We start from the raw sequence: 23650 nt of genomic DNA on the forward strand, positions 1-23650 counted from the left end.
TTTTATTTTATACACAAACGTTTATTCAGTCAAATAAAGCAACATTCTGATAAGAACAGGGGGGTGATCACTGATAGGCGAGCAAAGCATTGAGAAGGAACGGTCAAGGCCGGTAAAAAGAAACCATGACAATATTTTAAAGAGTTTCACTCACTGAGTTGCTTTTCCATTCCATAACAAGGCTAACTTAGAGCCTGCACTTCACTGTCTGTCATTCCTTATGGAAATGATTATAAAAGGAGAAATAAAACAAAACATACAAGCTCTAAGAAGTTGTTCCGTTTTATACACTATTTCCCTATCATACACAGTTTTTATTGTATTAAAAATGAATCTCAGGCCACAGCCACTGTGGCTGTGTTGGATACAACCACTACAAAGACAGAGGAGATAAATAATATAAAAAAATGGACCAAGTCCTATACACCAAGAGAGATAGGACAAAGAGTGAACAGAGAGAAAGAGAAGAGGGAGAGAAATCGTCAGTGAGAGAGCAGAATCACAGGAAGTACTCCAGCTCATAGCGGAGGTAAGGGTTCTTCTCATCGTTGTAGACGTGTGGGTAATGAGCAATGAGAGCATCCTGGGAGCCGATGTAGATAGAGTTGTAGATCTTCCAGTAGACGTCTCGCACCTTCCTGGCTGGATGGAACAGACCCTGGGGAGAGGAGACTGTGTTAGAGAGCATCATCAACTCAATGGCTGTGCTACTATATTTTCATTACGTTTGTTATTTTTACTAAATATCCACAGCAGTTCTTTCATGGACGTCATAAAGGGTAGGTTTCGGTTGATAGTAATATAAGTTATCACATTTACATCCCTTTCTGGACATTTAATGTTGATTCAACACCGGGTTATTCTGGAACTAGCTTAGACATACATATATAGTAGTCTGCTACCTGTGTCAAAGCAAGGAGAACATTGATGTAGGTCAGGGGTGGGCAAACCTTGTGGCTTGCAGGCCACATCTGGATTTCGAAAGTCGGATGTCCACAGATTTTTTAGGGACCGGCCATTTAAATTTGGCCGGCCGGATGCGGCCCACGGGCCATAGTTCGCCCACCCTTGATGAAGGCAGTAGTGAAAGTAGTTACCTGTAGGCAATACTGCAGCATGCGGCAGGGGCCGATGGCCACCCTGAGGCCTTCCAAGGCCCCCATCACAGCCTGGATGACATGGGGCGACGTCTCAAACACGTTGGGCCACACATAGTTGAGCAGGTGGTTGAGAGAGTCTTCACAGCCGAAGCCGTAGACGCCCAGGGACATGTGCTGCACCACGGCACTGGCTGTCTGTCTGTGGACCAAGTCTCTGTAAGGAGAGAAAGTGGGGAGACAGGGTTAACATGGGTCCAATCAAAAGGTGGAAAGGGCCTTCAGGAAGTATTCAGACCCCTTCACCTTTTCAAAATGTTGTTACATTACAGCCTTATTATAAATTGGATTAAATAAATGTTTTGTCAGCAATCTCTACACACCACCCCATAATGACGAAGCGAAAATGGTTTTAGAAATGTTAGCAAATGTATTAAAAAAACAAATACCTTTAGATAAGTATTCAGACCCTTTGCTATGAGACTCGAAATTGAGCTCAGGTGCATCCTGTTTCCATTGATCATCCTTGACATGTTTCTACAACTTGATTGGAGTCCACCTGTGGTAAATTCAATTGATTGGACATGATTTGGAATGGGACCCACCTGTCTATATAAGGTCCCACAGTTGACAGTGCATGTCAGAGCAAAAGCCAAGCCATGAGGTCGACGGAATTGTCCATAGCGCTCAGAGACAGGATTTTGTCGAGGCACAGATCTGGGGAAGGGTACCAAAGGTCCCTAAAAACACAGTGGCCTCCATCATTCTTAAATGGAAGAAGTTTGGAACCACCAAGACACTTCCTAGAGCTGGCCACCCGGCCAAACTGAGCAATCGGGGGAGAAGGGCCTTAGTCAGGGAGGTGACCAAGAACCCGATGGTCACTGACAGAGCTCTAAAGTTCCTCTGTGGAGATGGGAGAACCTTCCAGAAGGACAACCATCTCTGGTGCACTCCCACTCATCAGGCCTTTATGGTAGACTGGCCAGACAGAGGCCACTCCTCGGTAAAAGGCACATGACAACCTGCTTGGAGTTTGCCAAAAGGCACCTAAAGATGAGAAACAAGATTCTCTGGTCTGATGAAACCAAGTTTGAACTCTTTGGCCTGACTGCAAAGCGTCACGTCTGGAAGAAACCTGGCACCATCCCTACGATGAAGCATGGTGGTGGCAGCATCATCATCATGCTGTGGGGATGTTTTTCAGCAGCTGGGACTGGGAGACTAGTCAGGATCGAGGGAAAGATGAATGGAGCAAAGTACAGAGATCCTTGATGAAAACCTGCTCCAGAGCACTTAGGACCACACAGCCAAGACAATGCAGGAGTGACTTCGGGGACAAGTCTCTAATTGTCCTTGAGTGGCCCAGCCAGAACCCAGACTTGAACCTGATCGAACATCTCTGGAGAGACCTGAAAATAGCTGTGCAGCAACGCTCCCGATCCAACCTGACAGAGCTTGAGAGGATCTACAGAGAGTAATCTGAGAAACTCACCAAATACAGGTGTGCCATGCTTGTAGTGTCATACCCAAGAAGACTCGAGGCTGTAATCACTGCCAAAGGTGCTTCAACAAAGTACTGAGTAAAGGGTCTGAATACTTATGAAATGGGATATTTCCGTTTTTTAAATATTTTTTATTAGTTAGCAAAAATGTCTAAACTTGTTTTTGCTTTGTCATTATGAGGTATTGTGTGTAGATTGAGGGGGGGAAACGATTTAATCAATTTTGGAATAAGGCTGTAACATAACAACATGTGGAAAGTGGGGTCTGAAAACTTTCCAAATGCACTGTATATTCTAAGACTGAGGGTGAAATCCTCATTGACAATGAATTACATTTTACTTTGTAACCAACGGATGCAGGGTGAGAACAGAAGTGAAATGATGTCACATCTGCCAGTTCTCATGTTGGTGTCCATCTAGCGAAGTACTAGCCCTGATCTGACCACTGATAGGTCGAACAGGCGAGAATGATTCGCAGGCATAATACCACCAAGTCAACTGCCTGCCAACACTGTTGACATACAGGGCTGAAGCTCATGGCTAGTTGTTAAATGTACTGCTTGTAGATATAATGATTAGGAGGGAAATGTTATGTTTATCTGGGTAGTGAAGGAGTTCATTGAGTTACTAGAACTTAAGCCATAACATCACAATGCAGTCCTTTCACCTGTCCATCAGTGCATCCTCCAGCAGGGGCGTGACAGCGTAAATGTAGTCCTTGCCCATCTCCCCAATGTACTCAAACAGGAAGGAGAGGGACTTGAGCACGCCGTTCTGCACGTTGAGCTCTGGCACGCGGTACTCATTCATGAGCGCGGGGAGCACGGTGAAGGGAGAACAGGTCTCAGCCACGATGGCGATGGCTACGGTGGTACATACTCTGTTCTGACGCTCCTGAACCTTCAGGTTGTTTAGTAGTGTGGCCAGCACGTCATGGGGTCTGGAGGGGGAGAGAGGGGTCAGGAGGTCACCCACATGCTAAATCAGTGCACATTAAAAACCACAACAGCAAAAAGGAATATGACCAAGCACAATTGAAAATGCTCACATTTGGGAGGGGAAAACATTCAATTGAACACAACGTCCTTGAGCAGACATTTAATTTCCAAACAAAATCCCTAATAGATGAAACTGTGAGGATGGTATGGGCATGAATTAGCCAGAGACTGGAGCACTCACCCGATAGCCTTGGCGATGTATCCAAAGGTGTTGACAGTGGCTCTGCGGATGGCCTTCTTGTGGGCCTTCAGGAGCTCCAGCAGCTCAAAACAGATCCGCATCCATTCCCTGGCCGACACGTACTCGGCACCCCTACACAGACAGAGCAGGGTAGGAGTTAGAACATGGTTGATGAAACATCTACTAGTATATCAATTTCTGCACATATGAGTAGGCGTCAGAGGCTTTCTCAATTCATCTTTCCTCCTTTCCCAGAGGGAACTCGGACCTTCTCCAATACGGTTGAGAAGGAGGAGACAGGATGTCGAGGAAAGTCGAATTGAGAGTCAAAGACTGAAATATGCAAGGCCATCACCACACACATACCTGTCAGCAATCCTGCCCACCAGGTCAATACAGTTCTCCTGCACCTTCTCATGTCTGTTCTTCAAGATTGGCGTCAGGCGCGGCAGCAGGTCTTTGATTGGTGGAGTCATCTTATGCATGCCTATGAATGACAGGAAAGACAACCAATCAGATGTCGGGATGCATATCAACCAGTTTTACTCTTACCACCACTACTATTACCATAACCACTCTTCTAATGTTAATGCTGTTGAACCCTCTGTACAGACCAACCCATGTTCTTCACTGAACTCAACTAACCCAATTCATTCATAGGCATTTCTCTTCCAACTTGAGTGCTTTCTCATAAATAATTGCAGCGTATGTTTCAGGAAGCGAGAGGAATGGTGTCCTGAGCTATATAACAGGGGGAATAAATTGCATTTCGGAAGACACTAAATGCCAATTGACTTTTCATTTGTAACCAACGGGTGCAGGGTGAGAACAGAAGTGAAATGATGTCACATCTGCCAGTTCTCGTGTTGGTGTCAATCTAGCGAAGTACTAGCCCTGATCTGACCACTGATAGGTCGAACAGGCGAGAATGATTCGCAAAGAGAAGACAGGTGTAGTAGTGAGAGGGTGATGTTTACGTACCGATGACGTTGACGATGGCCTTGAGAGCACCGAGGATGCTTCCCAGTACTTCAGGATACTCCTCTCCTAGGTACTCATATAACACCACTCCCAGATGACCCATCAGCTTCTCCTGTTGAGGGGAGAAAGAGAGATTTAGAAAGGAAGAGAAACCCTGCACATCTTTAGTGACGTTCGTAGCAAAGTTTGTGAGTGAGAGAGTACGAGTGTGTGTCTGTTTGAGTCAGTCTAACCTCCTGGCAGGTCTTCATGACCACGGCGGTGCGGGAGATGAGGTCAGCAGCCTGCTGGCGGACCTTGGCAGACTTGTTGTTGAGACGCCACAGTACCGTACCACAGATTTGAGGCAGGTAGGGCTTCACCCTCTTCCCCAGGGCATTCACCACCGTGCCAAACCCGTTCAGCATTACAGAGTCCTACACAGGGTCAGAGGTCAACTAGAGTTAGTCATAGTCTACACAGGTAGGCTAATGGACAGTGTCTGCGTTCAAAATGGCATCCTATTCCCTATATACTGCACTACATTTGACCAAAGCCTATAGGGCGCTGGTTTAAACGGAATAGTATGCCATTTCAGACTCAGATGCTTACCCATTCCAATCAATATGAATCTCCCATCAAACTACCAGAAGTCCACACTGCTGTTCAGACAGGGATAACTTGTTTCATCACAGGCTTTACAAAATGTCTATCTGAACATTCCCCAACGTTATGTCCCTAACGTTATACCCTGAGCCAGGTTCAGTCGGCAAACATTCTGAAACCTTGCAGATAGAAATGTGATGAATAGAGCTGACACGATTCCTTATTCTACAGGTCATAAAGGCATATTTGTTCTACATAAACCATTTCTATCTGAACGTTCCACAACTGTTCCTCGCTGAACGTGCCCCTGGTCTCACCTCGGTGGTCTGTTCCTGGAAGGCGTACAGGATGCCGTCGATCAGCTGCTCCTCCAGCTTGTGGTCGATGTCAGCAGCTCCCAGGTTCCCCATGATCTTCTCTATGGTCTCCATCACCATCTTCCTGTACTGCTCTGCCTCGTCCTTCAGGTCATCTACTATACGAGAGATGATCTCTGCTGCTCCCACCTTGTTGGCCAGTTCTACTGTGGTGTCCACCAGCTAGAGAGAGATGTGGGGGGGGATTGGGTCAGTTCACACCTCGAGGGAAACACGGCAGTGATTAATTAACATTGAACTAAACATTGAAATCCAGTCATAAAATCTTCTGCTTATTGTTGCTTGGTATAGTTCAACTTAATGTCGAACTTTACTTAGTAAATCTAACTCTTAAATCACCAGTCATCTTCTGCTACAAGCCTTGGCACAGACCTTCATTTTTGCTTTTCTATTTATACTTGGAACACAACTGCCTACTTGACCAAACAAATTCAACATGTCGTTAGTGTATGGAGTCATGTGTGTGTGAGTTGTGCGTACCTACCTGTCTGTAGTTGCGTCTGTCCAGGGCCATCCTGTGCTGCCAGAAGTGCTTGAAGAAGGGGGGCAGGATCTCTGTCTTGATGTAGTTGGCTTCCACACCGTCAGTACCACAACACTGTTTCACCACCTGGAAGAGAGGGGGAACAATGGGGGTTAGAAACAGGGCACACACACCAATTCTGATTGAAGTGTACTAGCTAGCAACTTCTTTCCATTTTGGAAATGTAACCAACGGGTGCAGGGTGAGAACAGAAGTGAAATGATGTCACATCTGCCAGTTCTCGTGTTGGTGTCAATCTAGCGAAGTACTAGCCCTGATCTGACCACTGATAGGTCGAACAGGCGAGAATGATTCGCGCACACACACACACACACAGTTAGGCTCCCTCACCTTGAGCACGATCTTCTTCATCTCCTCGTCAGGGGACTGGAACTCTCTGATGAGGATCAGCATGACCTCTCTGGTGTAGTAGTTAGCATACTCAGCATCCATCAGAGGGATCAGGTAGCCAATGGCCTTCAGGAACGCAGCCAGACCCTGGAACCCAGAGGGGAAAGAGAGGGAGGTTTAACTCAGTTACCAGGTCTACACAGCCAAGATACTCTGATAAAGTTGAATGTGACTTCAGGTAAACTTGTATTAACTAGTTATTTTAAGAATGTAACCAACGTGTGCAGGGGGAGAACAGAAGTGAAATGATGTCACATCTGCCAGTTCTCATGTTGGTGTCAATCTAGCGAAGTACTAGCCCTGATCTGACCACTGATAGGTCGAACAGGCGAGAATGATTCGCAGGCATGTAAAGGCAATGGGTCCTCAACAGTTTGGCCCTGCAGTGTTTTGTCCTCACCTTTCCTCTGTGCTGTCTGATACCCTTCCACAGGGGTTTGAGTACGGAGTCAAAGGACTCGATACCGTAGGGAGTGGCAGCCTCCGCCAGGGCAGCAATGGCCAGGGCACTGATGGTCCGCACCTTCTGCTGCTCATCCACCAGACCTGAGGGGGGCGCAGACAGTAAAGGTCAGTAAGAGATCATATTTTATCCTTCCTGGTAGTGTGTTAAGTGACCATGTGTGAAATGCACTTAAAAAGCCAATGAACTTGAAAAAGCACACATTTAAAAAAATAAAAATAAAAACGCTAAACTACGAATCACATTTACTAGACCGTAACTCCCAAAAATAGCAAAATAACTATTACTAGATAGTAGAAAACTAAACTACCTCATCAAGTCACATACTATCTGTGTCGCTCCCTCAGCTCACCATGCTCGATGATCTCCACCAGACTCCTCAGATGGGGCAGGATGGCACAGCCCATGAGGATGGCGATCTGCTGGACAATCTTGATGCCCGTGTGGCGGGCCTGCCATGACTTCTTGCTCTTACACACAGCCTTGAGGAAGGGCAGCAGGGAGGGGATACCCAGAGCGGACGCTACGACAGCGAAAGCTCTGGCTGTTGTATTTCTGACATACTCGTCCATGTTGTCAATATCAGGCCTCATGGTGGAGATCATAGTGGCCAGGCCGGCAGCCTAGAAGGGGAGGGAAGGAGAGAGACATGGAAAGAGATCAACAGATTAATTGGTGTTCATGACACTGCTTGCATAGACAGCTTTTTCTAATGTGGTTTCAGGAGATAATTTTTTTTCTCTCTACTCGCTGTAGGAATGTAACCGGGTGCAGGGTGAGAACAGAAATGGATGTCAAATCGGCCAGTTCTCGTGCTGGTTTTTCAGCTAGCGAAGTACTAGCCCTGATCTGACCACGGACAGGTCCAACAGGCATATTACCTAACTGTGGTGGGCGTGGGAGTACATTATAGGTCTGGGAGTGGGGCTCACCTTGGCCAAGTTAGAGATGATCTCTCTGCCCTCCACTCTGGCGTAGTAATCTTCATCAATCAGCAGGGGCTCAATCACCACCAGGATCTGGGGAACAGAGAGTCAGTTAGTGAACCACACACAGTGCCAATCTCAGCACAGGAGACATATTGTAACAGAGTCAGTGAGTGAGTACTGCCACTCTCACACACACACACACACACTGACCCACCTTGTGTACGTATGGGCGGACGAGATCGTCCAGCTTGTAGAGGATGCGGTCGATGACCTTGACCAGTAGGTGGCGCTCCTGGTCCTCCAGAGTAGGAGACATGAGCAGGGGCAGGATCTGGTTGAACAGGGGCCCTGCTCCAAACTCCCTCGCCTTGTCTGTGATCTGACGCAGGGCAGCCTGAAAAGAGACGCAAGGGGGTTAGACTGGGTGATTGACATTTCAGTGGTGAGAGTTACACACCAAAAGGAAGATGGAGTAAAGACCATAGAGATACAATATAACACTAGAGTAGCCTATGTCATAAACCTTCATAGCTCGTAGAATGTGCGGGTAATGGCAGCCATCTTGGTCAGGGAAAGTTCAATTTTTTATTCTGTGGTCAAGACTATGAGGACAGTTGGCCTCACCTTTCTCATGGGAGGTGTTCCGTTCTTGATCTTCAGCAGCAGTTTCATGATCTTACGCTCCTTCTGTTCCTCTGGGCTCAGAGTGGACTCATCTACCTCAACCAGCAGTTTATCAAAGTACTGGATGTCGTCTGGTTTTAGGAAGGGCAGGTTCCCACTGGGCTGGTCGTTGATCTGCTTCATGGAGCGGTCCTCCTGCTGCATGTGGAAGCCCGTCATGCCCCCCATGGGGGTGGGGGTGGCAGACAGCTTCCGGGCCGGGGTACGGATGGGCACATAGCCTGCTGGTGGGGGAAGGACCTGTGGAGGGAGGTGGGGGATGAAACATCAGTACTGTTCACTTACTATACCGTTAACTTATTTTACAGTACGGTTTACTCTTTTTTTGTGTACAGGATTGAGGTCTTAAACAAACACCTTGATGTCTTCAGTAAGAGACACGCCATTGTGGGGAACTGAACCCAGAGAGACAGAACGTGACACTGACCAGAGACAGACTGTCCTGTTCCAACTCGTTATGGTATCATCACTGACGACTATTCACTTACTTAATATAGGTATTAGATGTGATTTCTCCATTGTGCTGGTGAGTGTGAGAGTCTACTCTACCTTGTATCCCTCTGGGAACATGGCGTCCAGCTCATCGTCTGTGAGTGGTCGGTTTCTCTCATCGATCTCCCTCTCCCAACGCCATGCCTGCAGCTGCTCTGGGGTCATGCTCATCAGGTGACCTGACAGGATAGGAAACACATACATAATGTAAAACACGCCACAACCTAGTATCACGACTTAGTGGGACATTCTACTACTTCTATTACTAGTAATTTATATTACTAATAAATGAACAAGTACGTAATAGCAAACATGATTTGCCAACGGTTATCAGTTTTAAATGATATTCTACCTCTAAATTGAAAATGGTTGAGATGTAGGTTAGGTCATTGACAGTACCTGGAGAGGGAGTGGCCATATTCATGGCAGGGGTTCCAATGGGAGTCTTCCCAGGGGTCATCAGTGGAGTGGAAGAGCCCATCTGGCTGGCAGGGGTCTCGTCCCAACGGGACTTCCTCTTACTGGCCCCGGGGGTGGGGGTCTCTCCCACCGACTCGTCTCCTCTGTCTGTACGGGGAGTCTCGGCCCAACCACTACCATGACCAGGGGTCTCCCTCTCAGTCTTGGGGGTCTCGTCCCAACGGTTTTTGCGCACGCTGCCTGTGGCTCCCCCATGTCCGGGGGTGGTGTGTCCCGGTGTGTCCCCTCTGCCTGGGGTGGCTGCTCCGGCCGGGGTGTGGCTGGGGGTTGGGTCCCACATCCGGGAGCTGGGAGTGGCCCCTGGGGTCTCGCTGCCCTTATTCCTGCCAGGGGTCTCGTCCCAGCGGCTGTTGGAGGGGGTGTGGCCAGGGGTGTGTCCTGGGGTCTGCTGTGGAGAGAGCGAGAGAGAAAGAGTCAGGGGATAAAGGGATCAATGAGTTCTTACAGACCAGAAATGAAGCTAGGTTGATGTCCTTAGTTCCACTAGGAGCATAAAAAATTATATTTAAGGCAAGACAGAAATAAACTGCCCCAAAAACAAACACTTGGTCCTATATAATTTTCTGATCAAACACTAGCTCGCACCAAGTCACAGTAAGGATACAAACTTGATTGATCTGATCAGCTAAGATAATAGGTTTTACCTCAGCAGCCTGGTCAGCCTGGTCCCAGCTAGACATCTTCTTGGGTGTGCCGGCGTTGCTGGGGGTTCCTGATTGGTCCTGTTTCTCGGCCGTCTGGTCCCAGCGGCGTTTGCGCTTGGCGGCAGCGGCGGCGGCAGCAGCCTGGGAGGCAGCAGAGCCGTTGACAGCCTTCAGGTCTCCCGTCTTGGCCTTTTCTGCCATCTGCTGACGGATCTCTTTCTGCATAAAGGGAGAGAAGAGAGGGTGAGAACACGAACCAGAGACTAACCACAACACAACAGAGGAAAGTTTCCCTTGAGCTTTGTAGGACGGAAGTCTATTAAAGGCAACAAAACCCCACACTGAACAGACCCACATAATGAAATATTCTTATTATATATTATAACCCTCTATGATTTGATTTGGATACACCACTAATAGACACATTACCTGAAGACAAAGTTATGCCCTTGAGCTAAACCACAAAGGGGGTATATCTGGTCTGTCTTACCTCCTCTTTGGTCAGGTGCTGCTCCTTCATGACATCCATGTACGACCTGGACTGCAGCTTTGGGTCCGGCGTTTTACCCCCTGCGCGAGAGAGCACCAACAAGACACAGGGCAGCCGATTAGAACACACCCCAGGACCCGGATTCATAACACACACACAGCAAGTAAAACACAGCCAGCTCAGCTAGGCCCTCACTTCTTTAGAAACTTTTACTGTATTAGTTCCTTAAGCTGAATCACAACAAGACAACCCTAGATACACAACATACAGGCAGTCCTCTCTTGCTTGCCTTACATACAAACATAGCTGAATAAAAAAACAACAGGCAGATACATTGAGAAAGAGCTGAGGTGTTTTTTTTTCTTTCTTTTAAGGAGATAACAGGCGAGGATAAAGCCATCACTGATGCAGGGGTCCTGGGCTGTGCTCTCCAGAATACGTACACTTTCAGTGCCAAGGGTCCTTCTGCAGTCAGACTTCAACCGGCAGAAAAGAAGCCTAGAAAATGTCTCTTTACCATTAGTAACACTTTGGAAAAGGGTTGGAACTCACACACATAAGCATACCACCTGTGATTTGTTTTTATGTCATTCAAAAGAAAAATCCTCCTGGGGCTCAAACCTTAAATAAATGAAAAAATGTAAAATACCCTCTAGATTGTGAAGTATTGATTAATAAAATTAAAATCTAAATTGTTCCCAAATCTAGGAATCTTCTTGTGAGATAAATTTGTAGCTACTTTATGTAACCCAGGGTAGGGAGAGCATCTATATGTAGTTTACATCAGGGGCCGTGGAGGCTACGATTAGTTCCAGGGGGGGGGACAGGCTGCCTGCTACTGAGCAGCTGGTAGTTTGACATCAGTCGATTGCTATTTCAACTTAGTAAACGTAGATCTTGACTTCCTTTTTAGAAAAATATATATTTTTAATTCATTATGAATTACAAAATCAATCTAAAGCAAAAGACTACCATGAAATTGCTATGGTTTAATGTAATGATATAAAGTCTAGGGTAGAAGACAAAATTAAAAAGGTTCTTATGATAGAGGTTTATTGAGTAAGAGCTGCCCCCCTACCCAGACAGACAACCAGCGGACCCTGACAAAACTGACAAGCGCACGCGTCTGTCTGTTCACCATAACCTACACAGGATGAGTTGCTGCACCCTTAAGAGAGTGCAGTACAGGACTGGCAAAGCAGTACTGCTGTAGGAGAGAAATTAAGGACAGTTAGTATGGGCCTGTGGAATTGCGGCACACAGATTTCTTGATATGTTTCTATTTTACAAAGATGTAAAATAGAAATATATTTACACAACATATTTGTATATGACAGAGCTGTCTACATGCAGGCTTGATACAGGCCTACCCAGACTACATAGAGGCACTGAGGCCACTTCATCTCAGAAAAGAGACATGGGTGCTTCAGCCGCTACAAACAAATTGTTGCATTGTGTAGATAAATACCGTAAACCTATTCTAGAAGGTGTGTGTTTAGTTAATCAAATGCTCAATGGCTAGTAAAGCCGTATTCTGAGAGATAGGCCCTCCTTTTTCAGTTCATTTAGGCTTGTGAATATAGCTAGTTTACGGCTCCTTGCCCCTTTGAGGGGTAAGGGGCAAGACAAGCCCGTTGCCAAAGATTAAACCGCAATTGTAATTCACTCTATTAAATCACACACTTGAGTCCAAGTTATGACGCCTGAACCGACTTGGACCAAAAGCCATTTAAATGTGCGATGAAATCTGAGACCATAACTCAGTAATGTTGATGACACACACACACAGAAACTGTAGTGCCGTTGTAAGTGTCATAATTTGTGACGTCCTGTTCTTTTCTAATGGAAGTTCCCCAACACATAGAAGTCTGACAAGCCAACAGTGGTGGTAACTGACCATAAGCCTGCACAATGATATACTGTAGTGGAGTGAAGGAAGGGCCACTTGGAAGAAAAGGGGTGGTCTGATTGCATTGCTCATTTGATGTGTTCTTGTTCTACACAGAAATATTTCAGATCTGTACCCAGGTGGTCTGCCATCTAGGGGCTTTCAGTGACTTGGAGCCAAGCTTCATACAGCCAGCACGTTTCTGGGGTGGTGTGTGTGTGTGGGGTCATTGTGTTCCCGCCTACTGGGCACAGCAGGGTGCGGCATATTGCATGAGCAGGTGAATTACCCCAAAGTTGACCATCAAACCCATATAGAGGTTTATTTTCTTTGCTACTCACATTACTTAATACCTTTCTTAAGAGTAAGACAGTTCTTTCCACCATCAGTACATGAGATAGCCACATGGGTATGTTAACCCTTCGAGACACACACAAGCTACCTGCCACCCATGTAGTGTTAGGTACGAAAGTCTAACCAAGACAACGGCAAACCACCTCTCCCTAAAACAAAATGGAACCCCTCACTGGCAGACATTTATTTTATACTACTTAAATCCCGTTTACAATTATTGTCATTTTCCAAGAAGAAGAAAAAAACGTGTATCTGCATCGCAGACCGTTTGCCTCAAAGCAAAGAGATTTTATTGAGAGGAAATGATGAGTGATAAAAGGAGCAGTGACAAGAGAACCAACCGCCCTCGGGCCAGGAAAGATTACCACGGGAAGGTCTTAGTCTGGGGAGCAAGCCGTTGCACAGTGCTCGAAGGGCTAAGCAACAAGAGGTGGGTTGAAACCCTTGAAAGGCAGCCATGGGATAAGGGAGAGAGGGTATAACATGAACAGGGGAGGACACTATGGAGGGGTGAAATTTACCGTCTGCAAAGGGGTCGAGTCGCTCCGGAGAGATGATCATCTGTCGTCGTCTGGCCTTGTACTCGTCCTCACGCTCTGCAATCTTGGCGGGTCTGTGCTCGGCGAACGGGTCGTACTGAGAGGAGAGAGAACACAGCATGTTACAATACATGTCATCATGGTAAACAGACATTTAATGTGAGAACTAGCCATAATAAAATGTCTATGACAAGATAGTAGCAGGATAATTAAGCAAATCCAAAACTTTTGCAATAAGGTTCAGTAATAGGTTCTCTGTCAGGTTTGAACTCAAAAGTAGAATTCTACACTTATTGCAAAAGCTGGAGAGGGAGATGGTGTTACTGGGACTAACCTGTTCGTCTGACTGTGGTATTGCATTGAGTATAGCCACCGGAGCGTGATACCCCGGTTTCTTCTGTCCAAGTAGACTTGTTGAAGAGTCCTCCTCGTCATCCTGAAAATAAGAGAGAGAAGAGTCTGGTCAAGCCTAGCCACTTAAGGCAGACTCTCCCAGCTCGCAGACAACAAGACATAATGGAGTAGTCAACGGCATTAAAAATATGACACTGGAATAGCTGACTCCTGACCCCTAGGAAGAGAAGGAGGATGTCAGTGTTGCAGACAACATAAAACACTTTTATTTGAACATTTTCAAAGTTAAAAAGAAAACAAACAAGCATACATACACATACATCAAAACACAGGACTTGACGTGCAACACTTACATCCTCCTGTTCATTGGCAGCAATGGAGGTGACATATCCAGCGAAGCGGCTGTCACTGCCACCATAGATCTCCTGGTCGTAATATCCAGTTGAGTCCAGGCCCACACCCTGATCTGCTCCCTCCTCCACCAGGGCAGCCTTCATGCCCTGGATCTCCAGGATCTGGGCCTCAATGTCTGGGGATAGGGGGGAAGAATAACACAACAGTCATTGACTTTCAGGGTGTTGAAAAATATGTACAAACGCATCACCTAAGATAAAGCATATTATCAAATGAGAATGAACAAAAACTCAAATAGCATCAGCAGTAGTGATAAGCTACATATTTCCTTTAAAAAAATCTACTATTGCATTGTAATCAATTAGTATGCTTGTATAGCACGCATTAGCTCTCATCTGTGCTCAAATCGATCGCTGTGTTGACAAAGTAACTAGGGCAGAATTTCCGACATTCGGTTCTGGGGACCCCAAGGGGGGCACGTTTTTGCCCTAGGAATACACAGCCGATTCAAATAATCAAATCTTGATGATTAGTTGATTTTGTGAATCAGATGTGTAGCGCTAGGGATAAAACCTTAACCTGCAGCCCTTGCTTGGGTTCCCCAGGACCGAGTTTGGGAAACGCTGACCTAGGGCCTGCTAAATTAGTTTCAATTTGAGCGCAATCAGACCGTGCTGGCTGGACAAAGATTAGATCATCCAAATAACGTTGGCTATCATAGCTACAAAATGTATTCATGATGTGTGTAATCTGGAACACGTCAAACGTTACGATACTAGGATCAGTGCGGTGTCTGTCCGACATCATGCCATACTTCCAACGCCATTTTAGTTTCTACAACAACACGACGCTGTTAAATAAATCTAACCATATCTATACCATAGCAAGTTTCTTATAGCAACATCTACACAAATAGTATAATTGAAGAGCATACTGATCAAGGAAATCATGGTTGTAGAAATGTTGTATTGTCTAGCTAGCCTAGCAGTTGGGGGGGGGCGCCATTAGCTATCCGTCCTCGTTGCGTTTAACGTTAGGTTGTCACGAATGAAAATATAGCTAAAACATGTAGCTAGCTTCTAAACAATGGATGCATATTGATCCTCTTTTTAATAGGAACCCGACGTACGTCAAGTTAAATTATAATACCAATTTACAACATTTTCTAAATAAATAGTCTTACCTTCGTGTGTTTTGGCGACTTTCGCCATTTTGGTGGTTCGGTAAGACTGAAACCGGAAGTCCGAATTAGTTCATATCCGTTCAGCAAAAATAGATAAGTCCTGGACAGTTTAGTCACAGATAGAACAATGAGAGTTGTAAAAATCTTTCGCTCAGTGGTCCTGGACGAGAAAGGTCTTGAGTGCTTAATGACGGTTTGGAAACCAGGATTGACCCAGTAATAAACTGGAAATGAATATGCTCTGAATATTACTCTGATCCCGAGTTCAACAGTGGTGTGTAAAGTAAACATACTTTAAAGTACTACTTAAGTCGTTTTGGGGGGGGTTATCTGTACTTTACTCTTTATAATTTTGACATCTTTTGCTTCCCTACATTCCTAAAGAAAATAATGTACTTTTTACTCCATACGTTTTCCCTGACACCCAAAAGTACTTGTTACATTCTTATGCTTAGTAGGACAGGAAAATTGTCAAATTCCCTCACTTTTCAAGAGAACATCCCTGGTCACCCCATGGTTTAGGTCCACTCATATAATTGTTTATAAACTATTGATCCTCTGTGGCTAAATTATGATCTCCGGTGTATTTTGAACATTTGAGAGCAGAGCGGATGTTTAGCAGAGTGGCAGGCTGACTACTGACTACACTCATTGAGAGTGGGCTCCTGAGTCCTCCTGTGGTTGGTGGTTGCAGTAAAAAAATACAAAATATATACTACATACATAATATATACAGTATACACTGAGTGTACAAAACATTAAGAACACCTTGCTAATATTGAGTTACACCCCCCTTTTGCCCTCAACACAGCCTCAATTTATCGGGGCATAGACTCTAGGTGTTGAAAGCATTCCACAGGGATGCTGGCCCATGTTGACTCCAATGCTTCCCACAGTTGTGTCAAGTTGGCTAGATGTCCTTTGGGTGGTGGACCATTCTTGATACACACAGGAAAATGTTGACTGTGGAAAACCCAGCAGCGTTGCAGTTCTTGACACAAACTGGTGCACCTGGCACCTCTACCATACCCCGCTCAAAGGCACTTAAATCTTTTGTGTTGCCTATTCACCCTTTGAATGGCACACATACACAATCAATGTCTTGATTGTCTCAAGGCTTAAAAAGCCTTCTTTAACCTGTCTCCTCCCCTTCATCTACACTGATTGAAGTGGATTTAACAAGTGACATCAGTAAGGGATCACAGCTTTCACCTGGATTCACCTGGTCAGTCTATGTTATGGAAAGAGCAGGTGTTCATAATGTTTCGTACACTCAGTGTATATTTCCTTTATAAAAAAATATAGGAAAAAAACATGTTGATATTTTTATTAATTTTTTTACTTCCTTTTGGGCCCCCCATGGGCCAGGGCACTGGGGCTTCAGCCCCATTAAACCACTAGCGGTTCTGGGGGCAGAAGGGGCCAGTGCCCCTGTGACAACAATTTTGGACCCCCTTGTGGACCCCCTAAATGTAGAGTATGAAATCATTTTTACATAACTCATTTTTGCTATTGTTCTTTTTTTACATCCGTTATTAGACAGAAAATGCAAATAAATTGTTGAATGATTATGAACATGGTCTTTTGCCTGCTAATGCCTGCAATGCAGTGAAGAAAACGATATGACAACAATAACGTCTAATGTAACTGGCCCCTCTAACAGTACAACTGGCCCCAGCTTGGCCCCCCCAGTTTAAATGGTCTAGAACCGCCACTGCGTTAAACCTCTGCATTAATCCGGCCCTGGATGTAGTATTTCATTATGTATTTTGTTTTCTTAGGGAAATGAGCACAATGGGTTGGATTTAAACCTTCCTTGTCTCTGATCTACACTCCAGTCCATTTGGTGTCGATAATGCACCTTAAAGTTGGTTGCTAACTCCCATAGAAAATGCACAGAAGAAGAAAAATAAATAAATACACACGTGTAAACATTACAGTCCCTAGTTGCTTTTTAAAAATTATTTTTTGCCTGTTTTGCATGTTATTTTGGCATTAATACATGTCACATATCAGTTTGCAAACAATGTAAAAAAGAGTTAATAAAGCCACATACAAATATGGTCTATCTTTTTGCTTTCTTGAGTAAGGGTGTTCCAAAATTCAGGTGTTTCAGCCTAGCTCAGTGCTTTCTGTGGTGGTGGGGCAGCCAGCGGAAAATAAGGAACGCAGGGGTTGGTAATGTTCTCTAATTGCGCAGTGATTGGCTCAGTTTTGTCACTCATGGGGACACTATGTTGCCGCAAAATCTACGGGGAGAGATCAAAAATTCAAGCCCCTTGGGTGCTGCCATAGATTTACTTTAGAAGTGCCCAACCAAGAAGGCTCAAGGTCATTGGCCACAGATAAAATGACATCAAATCACGTTATATCTACTGTAGCAAGCAGTCATCATCATGAATCAAATCAACAATCTACTGGCAAATCCTTTTCAATCCTTGTCATATGAAGAGAAATTATGAAGAGAAATTATAGATAAATCATATCGGTGCTCATCGGCCATTGGACATAAACATTACACAACAAGTTTTAAATCGCAAATTCGGGCCTCCCGGGTGGCGCAGTGGTCTAGAGCACTGCATCGCAGTGCTATGCTGCGCCACCAGAGTCTGGGTTCGCGCCCAGGCTCTGTCGCAGCCGGCCGCGACCGGGAGGTCCGTGGGGCGACGCACAATTGGCTTAGCGTCGTCCGGGTTAGGGAGGGTTTGGCCGGTAGGGATATCCTTGTCTCATCGCGCTCCAGCGACTCCTGTGGCGGGCCGGGCGCAGTGCGCGCTAACTGAGGGGGGCGGGTGCACGGTGTTTCCTCCGACACATTGGTGCGGCTGGCTTCCGGGTTGGAGGCGCGCTGTGTTAAGAAGCAGTGCGGCTTGGTTGGGTTGTGCTTCGGAGGACGCATGACTTTCGACCTTCGTCTCTCCCGAGCCCGTACGGGAGTTGTAGCGATGAGACAAGATAGTAATTACTAGCGATTGGATACCACGAAAAATTGGGGAGAAAAGGGGATAAAATTAAAAAAAATAAAAAAAAAATAAAAAAAATCGCAAATTCAACAGTGAGTGGTTTGCAAAGCAACCACTAGCCTGCTATTCAGTGGAGTTGTTGTGTGGTCCAAATCTGGGTTTAAGGGTCTCTTTTCAAAGCTTAAAAGGATAAACATTCAACATTGGCCATGCTGTCAATCTAGTATGACTTCTGACGCCTTCAAAACAACTGGAAACTCGGAACTGGGAAATTTCAGACTTCATTGAGTTTAAGACAACTGGAAAGTCGTAAAAAATGAGCTCAGACTGGGAAAATACATTTTGAACGGTCATCCAACTGAATTCCAAGTAAGGAACTCGGGCCCCTTTCTAGAGCTCCGGCCTGAAGATCACTGACGTCATGATTCAACCTTGTTTTTTTCAGAGTTCCCAGATTTCTTGAAAGCACAATAAATCCAGAGAATGCCAGACTTTGATGACAATGTTTGATGACAAAATTTGCCCACGAAGGACCGCCGCACCACCTTCCATTTCAAGTGAGCACAGCACAACAAGGTGAGTCCAAAAATGTCTTGTAGGTTGCTGCATAAATTATGTAATATGCCAGGGAGATAAGTATAGTGCAGTTAAGAAAGTAATACTAAGTGTATGTTGAGCAGTAAGCTGTTAGCTGTTGGTGGTGCACTTATAGCCTGTTTTAGAGAAATGTCATCATTGAATATTGTAAGAGCTTTCATTTTCTACTTATATGCCCCCTTTATTTATCCTATGGTACTGACTTGGTGTACAGGGATAATAATGTAAGAACGGCCCATGTTCTGAATTCTGTCGCTGTACATTTCATAAGAGCTGAACAAATAGTTATAGTCCTGTCTGTCCTAGCTCGCTCATTAACGTCTTCAACAAAATTACGGATTGCCCTCATCATCACCTTATGCCATAGTTTGTACATCTCAATTGTCAGTAGAAACCACATTTGTTTAAGAAAGTCAGCCATATCAGCTTTGTTTTTTTTAAAGCATGTAAATGAGGCAGGAAATGAGGCTGAATTAACTGTTTCGCTGCCAGACAAGACTCTGCTGATAGCCAGGTGTAGCAGTAGTAAGGATTCAGTCCATAGTGCGAGTGACTTTGCTGGTATGCATCTAAAACATTTTTTTTTTAGTTTGTCCCACCAAGATTTACATGCTAAAATCAACACTGCATTTGTTTATTGGACAAAATGCTCACTTTAAATCCATTTATGATTATCATGAATCATCAATCTTCATATTACTTTGGCTTTGGACTTCCAACATGCGGGAGCCGGGAGGAAATAGCGTACAATAGCCCGGCTCCCTAAAAGACAACATATGCTTGATCCGAAATGTGGTCTGGGGTGCCTAATGGATGGTGTGGCACAATTGCGGTGCCTCTGGAGGCATGCAGAGGCCAAATTGAGCTCCATACCGCATTCCCGTGCGCCTCTCCAATTGTTTAACAATGCGGAGGGCTCTGTATAACTCTGCATTGACATGATTGGTTGACGGTAGGTGAGGGCGGGAGGTCCTGTATAAATGCAAACTCACTTCCTTCACAACAGCTCCACGAAGTGCAAGTAGTATGAATGCCCTGACTTCTGCAGAGGCCATATCACGTAAATGCTGCATGGCCAATGGAGAAGTCGGATTGACCATACAAGGCCTTTGCATTGGATGCACTCATAAATATGCTGCAACTCACAATATTTCAGAGATAACAAGTTATGATGGTGCTTGCATTTCATCAAGTACTCGCAGTCAAAACAATAATCATGCGCGACTCTGGTTCTTTTCCTGAGTTTGTTCTGGACTGTGTTCTCACCAGCAGCAAACACACCACTACAAATTTGAATCTGACCGAGACCACCCTTTTTGAGCAAACCGCTGTGCGTTTAGTGAGCTCCTGAGTGCGGATAGAATGTTCACACTAGAATGTTCACACCAAACTGGACTAAGGGGGTAAAAGCAACAGTTTGGATAAATCGCACCAAACCATTTCCTTGTGAAAGCTCCCTTATAAGTAGTTTTCACATAGCCTACAGAATGTATGTCCAAACTCTGAATCAAAAATGCTCCCCCAAAATAACATGCAGTGGGAGAACGTTTATTTTGATTGGCGATTTTCTGATTTTATCTGAGTGCCATTAGGTAGCCTAATTTCAGATGTGTCCATGTAAACAGGATTATACGGAAATTGTTCATCTTGCAAAACATGTAAACATTTTAATCAAAATATTATATTAATTTGACTACCCACAATATTCGCATTGTGTGCATGTAACCATACTCATGACGCTCTCCTCCAACATTTATCAGTTTCTGGGTCACAGAGGATAGGGGACTGTCTTTTGCCGTAATGAGAATCTCCCCACGTGTTCAGTGTTCGTGATGGCATGTGGCGGCCTAAGTTCCTTCTCTTTTCCATGTTGTGCATACACTCTAAAAAATTAGGGGTTCAACAAGGGTTCTTCTAAGATCCTCAAAGTTCTTCGAAGAACCTTAGGGTTATTGGCACTGAAAATGGCCCTTCCAAGAACCACTTAGGAGGTGGGGTTCATCAAGGAATGGTGTGGGTTCTCGCAGAAACCTAACTGCCCAACTGAAACATTTGGATTTGAATTTGAAAGGACAGCAGGTGCAGGCACTTAACTGAAAAATGGTAAGATCTCCTCAATTTATGGTAAGGTTTGTCCCTTGTATGATCTAAATTAATATTGTTTGATGATGATACAATCTATCTTTTCATATTTGTGAAAATCTTTATTAAACAGAAAATGGACACAATTCAATGGATATCAATCAACAAAGAGGTAAGAATATGTAGGCTATAAGAATATGTTGAAAGCTAGCTGCATTGGGTGCAGATGACAGTGTGGTCCTATGGCAAAAACCAAAACGTGCACCCCTTGGGGTCCCGATGACCGAGTTTAGGAAACCCTGGCCAACACAAAAAGAAAAGGTTCCTGGAGTATCCTGTAGGGGTTCTTCAAATTGAAACTGTGGGGGAATCCCTATAAGTTCTTCAAATAACCCATTTTTACAGATCCTCGAAGAACCTTTTGAATAACTTTTTGGGTTACATTTTTGAACTATACACAACAATAACACAATATTTTAGATGTCAGTGTTTATTATGATTTTCGTGACAAAGAAAAATCTAAATATGAGGTAATCTCGCAGCAGAGCCCAAAGTCCAATGGGTATATCCTCTGGCGTGTTGATGTTCTCCGTATTCACAGCCAGAATGATTTTGCAGTGCATGGTGAATGAACATGTTTCCTGTTTTATTCATCAGAGGTGTAGGGAGGAAGTCTGTGAATCCAAAAAATAGTAATTATACAGAGGATTAACAAAACATGCACACGACAGTATTCCTTCCTTGGTTTTTGTGGGAAATGTTAATGAAAAAAAATTGTTTTGATAATGGTTTTCATACACATACCTTGTCCATAATGTAGAGGCCTATGGGATATTCATTGAAGAGGTAAGGGAGGAGGATGGTACATGTGATCTGAAGTCATCTGCACCCACAGCCATCTGCGCCCAATACAGCTAGCCTTCAACATATTCTTATAGCCTACATACTCTTACCTCTTTGTTGATTGATATCCATTGAATTGTGTTCATTTTCTGTTTAATAAAGAATTGCACAAATATGAAAAGATAGATGGTATCATCATCAAACAATATTAATTTAGATCATACAAGGGACAAACCTTACCTTAAATTGAGGAGATCTTACCATTTTTCAGTTAAGTGCCTGCACCTGCTGTCCTTTCAAATTCAAATCCAAATGTTTCAGTTGGGCAGTTAGGTTTCTGCAAGAACCCCCACCAACTAAGGAGGTTGGTTCCTCGATAAACCCCACCTCCTAAGTGGTTCTTAGAAGAACCTTTTGGGGGCCATTTTCAGTTTCGAATATCTTTGAAGAACCCTTGTTGAACCCCTCATTTTTAGAGTGTAGGCTAACTACACAAAGCGCGCTCTGGAAGCACAGATCACCCGAATAGCGTTGTCGTATCACACAAACTGTAATGGCAGTCAAACAAGTAAAATAACCAAAGTTGCTAAACTTACTAGATAACCTCCAACGAATGACAGAATATCTCCTATTTGGCAAAGTCGAGTTGATGATTATACAGACAGCAGATCAGCTCATGAAGAACAGGGAGATGATGAGAGGGAACTGTATAAATATCAAGGCATCTTAACGGGGACCAATTCTATTTATAAAAAAAAATATCCATATCTACTCTCATACCGTTTGATGGTCACACATTCTCTACCGAAGCTCTCATACGGGCAGCAATACAAGATAGCGCAGAGAAGCGAGGGAAATCTTATTGCGGTATTTGGACATGCACAGGTGAGAAGTGCTTTGATAATGCAACCTGTGGATTACAGAATAAAGTTAGAAATTTTCATCTGAGACAAAAATCAAGATTTTGGGTTTGTGGGATTTGGAAGATGGGAAAATAGCCTAGGCTCTATATAAGGCTACTAAGTGAGTCAATAGATAAATAATACACTTGATTTAGGCTACATTATTGCATGCTAAATGTTTCTGATCAGTGATAGATGAGCAAACGAATAAAGTATCTTCCACTTGAGAGATCAATTAACCAAATATTCAGACAGAGATTCAGTGAAACAAAATCACATTAACTGATTATCAGACAAGTCTTAGGCTTTTGGTCAGGAGTGAAGAGCAAAATCCACTAGTATAACATGCTAGAAAAATTTGAATATATGAGCAACTAGAATACTAGAATAAAGAATAAAGATGATTATTAGCACTCCCCTCAATTTAGCTAACATTTTCCCAGCCTTATTGTTATCAAATATCCATACGGAGATTCATTGAAATCAAAGATCTGACATTGTTTTTATATAGTTGAGTCTTCCATTATCCCGATCCCTCCTGTCTTAGTCTCCAGTATTTATGCTGCAATAGTTTGTGTCGAGGGGCTATGGTCAGTCTGTTTTATAATAATGGAGTATTTCTCCTGTCTTATCTGGTGTCCTGTGTGAATTTAAGTGTGCTCTCTCTAATTCTCTCTCTTTTTCTCTCTCTCTCTTTCTCTCAGGGGATCTGAGCCGTAGGACCATGCCTCAGGACTACCTGGCCTGATGA

General features: G+C 44.4%; 1 protein-coding gene across 6 annotated transcripts in view; it reads right to left on the reverse strand.

Moving 5' to 3' along the window:
- LOC139546703 (splicing factor 3B subunit 1-like) overlaps nt 1–23650 on the reverse strand; it is a 33157-nt gene continuing 9507 nt past the window's right edge. Inside the window, exons 1-23 of one of the 6 annotated variants that reach the window (XM_071355406.1) lie at nt 15513–15618; nt 14329–14504; nt 13956–14057; nt 13604–13718; nt 10841–10920; nt 10351–10569; nt 9626–10091; nt 9284–9405; nt 8675–8974; nt 8265–8444; nt 8054–8140; nt 7474–7744; nt 7059–7204; nt 6599–6745; nt 6209–6334; nt 5665–5886; nt 4996–5178; nt 4763–4874; nt 4148–4268; nt 3782–3913; nt 3270–3542; nt 1098–1314; nt 1–658 (exon numbers count right to left, since the gene is read on the reverse strand). In XM_071355406.1, the coding sequence (XP_071211507.1) occupies nt 500–658; nt 1098–1314; nt 3270–3542; nt 3782–3913; nt 4148–4268; nt 4763–4874; nt 4996–5178; nt 5665–5886; nt 6209–6334; nt 6599–6745; nt 7059–7204; nt 7474–7744; nt 8054–8140; nt 8265–8444; nt 8675–8974; nt 9284–9405; nt 9626–10091; nt 10351–10569; nt 10841–10920; nt 13604–13718; nt 13956–14057; nt 14329–14504; nt 15513–15540 (3984 nt within the window). In that variant the 5' untranslated portion in view covers nt 15541–15618 and the 3' untranslated portion in view covers nt 1–499. Of the gene's footprint in view, nt 659–1097; nt 1315–3269; nt 3543–3781; nt 3914–4147; nt 4269–4762; nt 4875–4995; nt 5179–5664; nt 5887–6208; nt 6335–6598; nt 6746–7058; nt 7205–7473; nt 7745–8053; nt 8141–8264; nt 8445–8674; nt 8975–9283; nt 9406–9625; nt 10095–10350; nt 10570–10840; nt 10921–11283; nt 13352–13603; nt 13719–13955; nt 14058–14328; nt 14505–15512; nt 15621–23650 lie in introns of those variants that run through there. The other 5 variants (XM_071355405.1, XM_071355407.1, XM_071355408.1 and 2 more) reach the window with 5 other exon arrangements.

The sequence above is a fragment of the Salvelinus alpinus genome, chromosome 20 (genome assembly GCF_045679555.1).
Source record: "Salvelinus alpinus chromosome 20, SLU_Salpinus.1, whole genome shotgun sequence".
NCBI classification, from domain to species: Eukaryota; Metazoa; Chordata; class Actinopteri; order Salmoniformes; family Salmonidae; genus Salvelinus; species Salvelinus alpinus.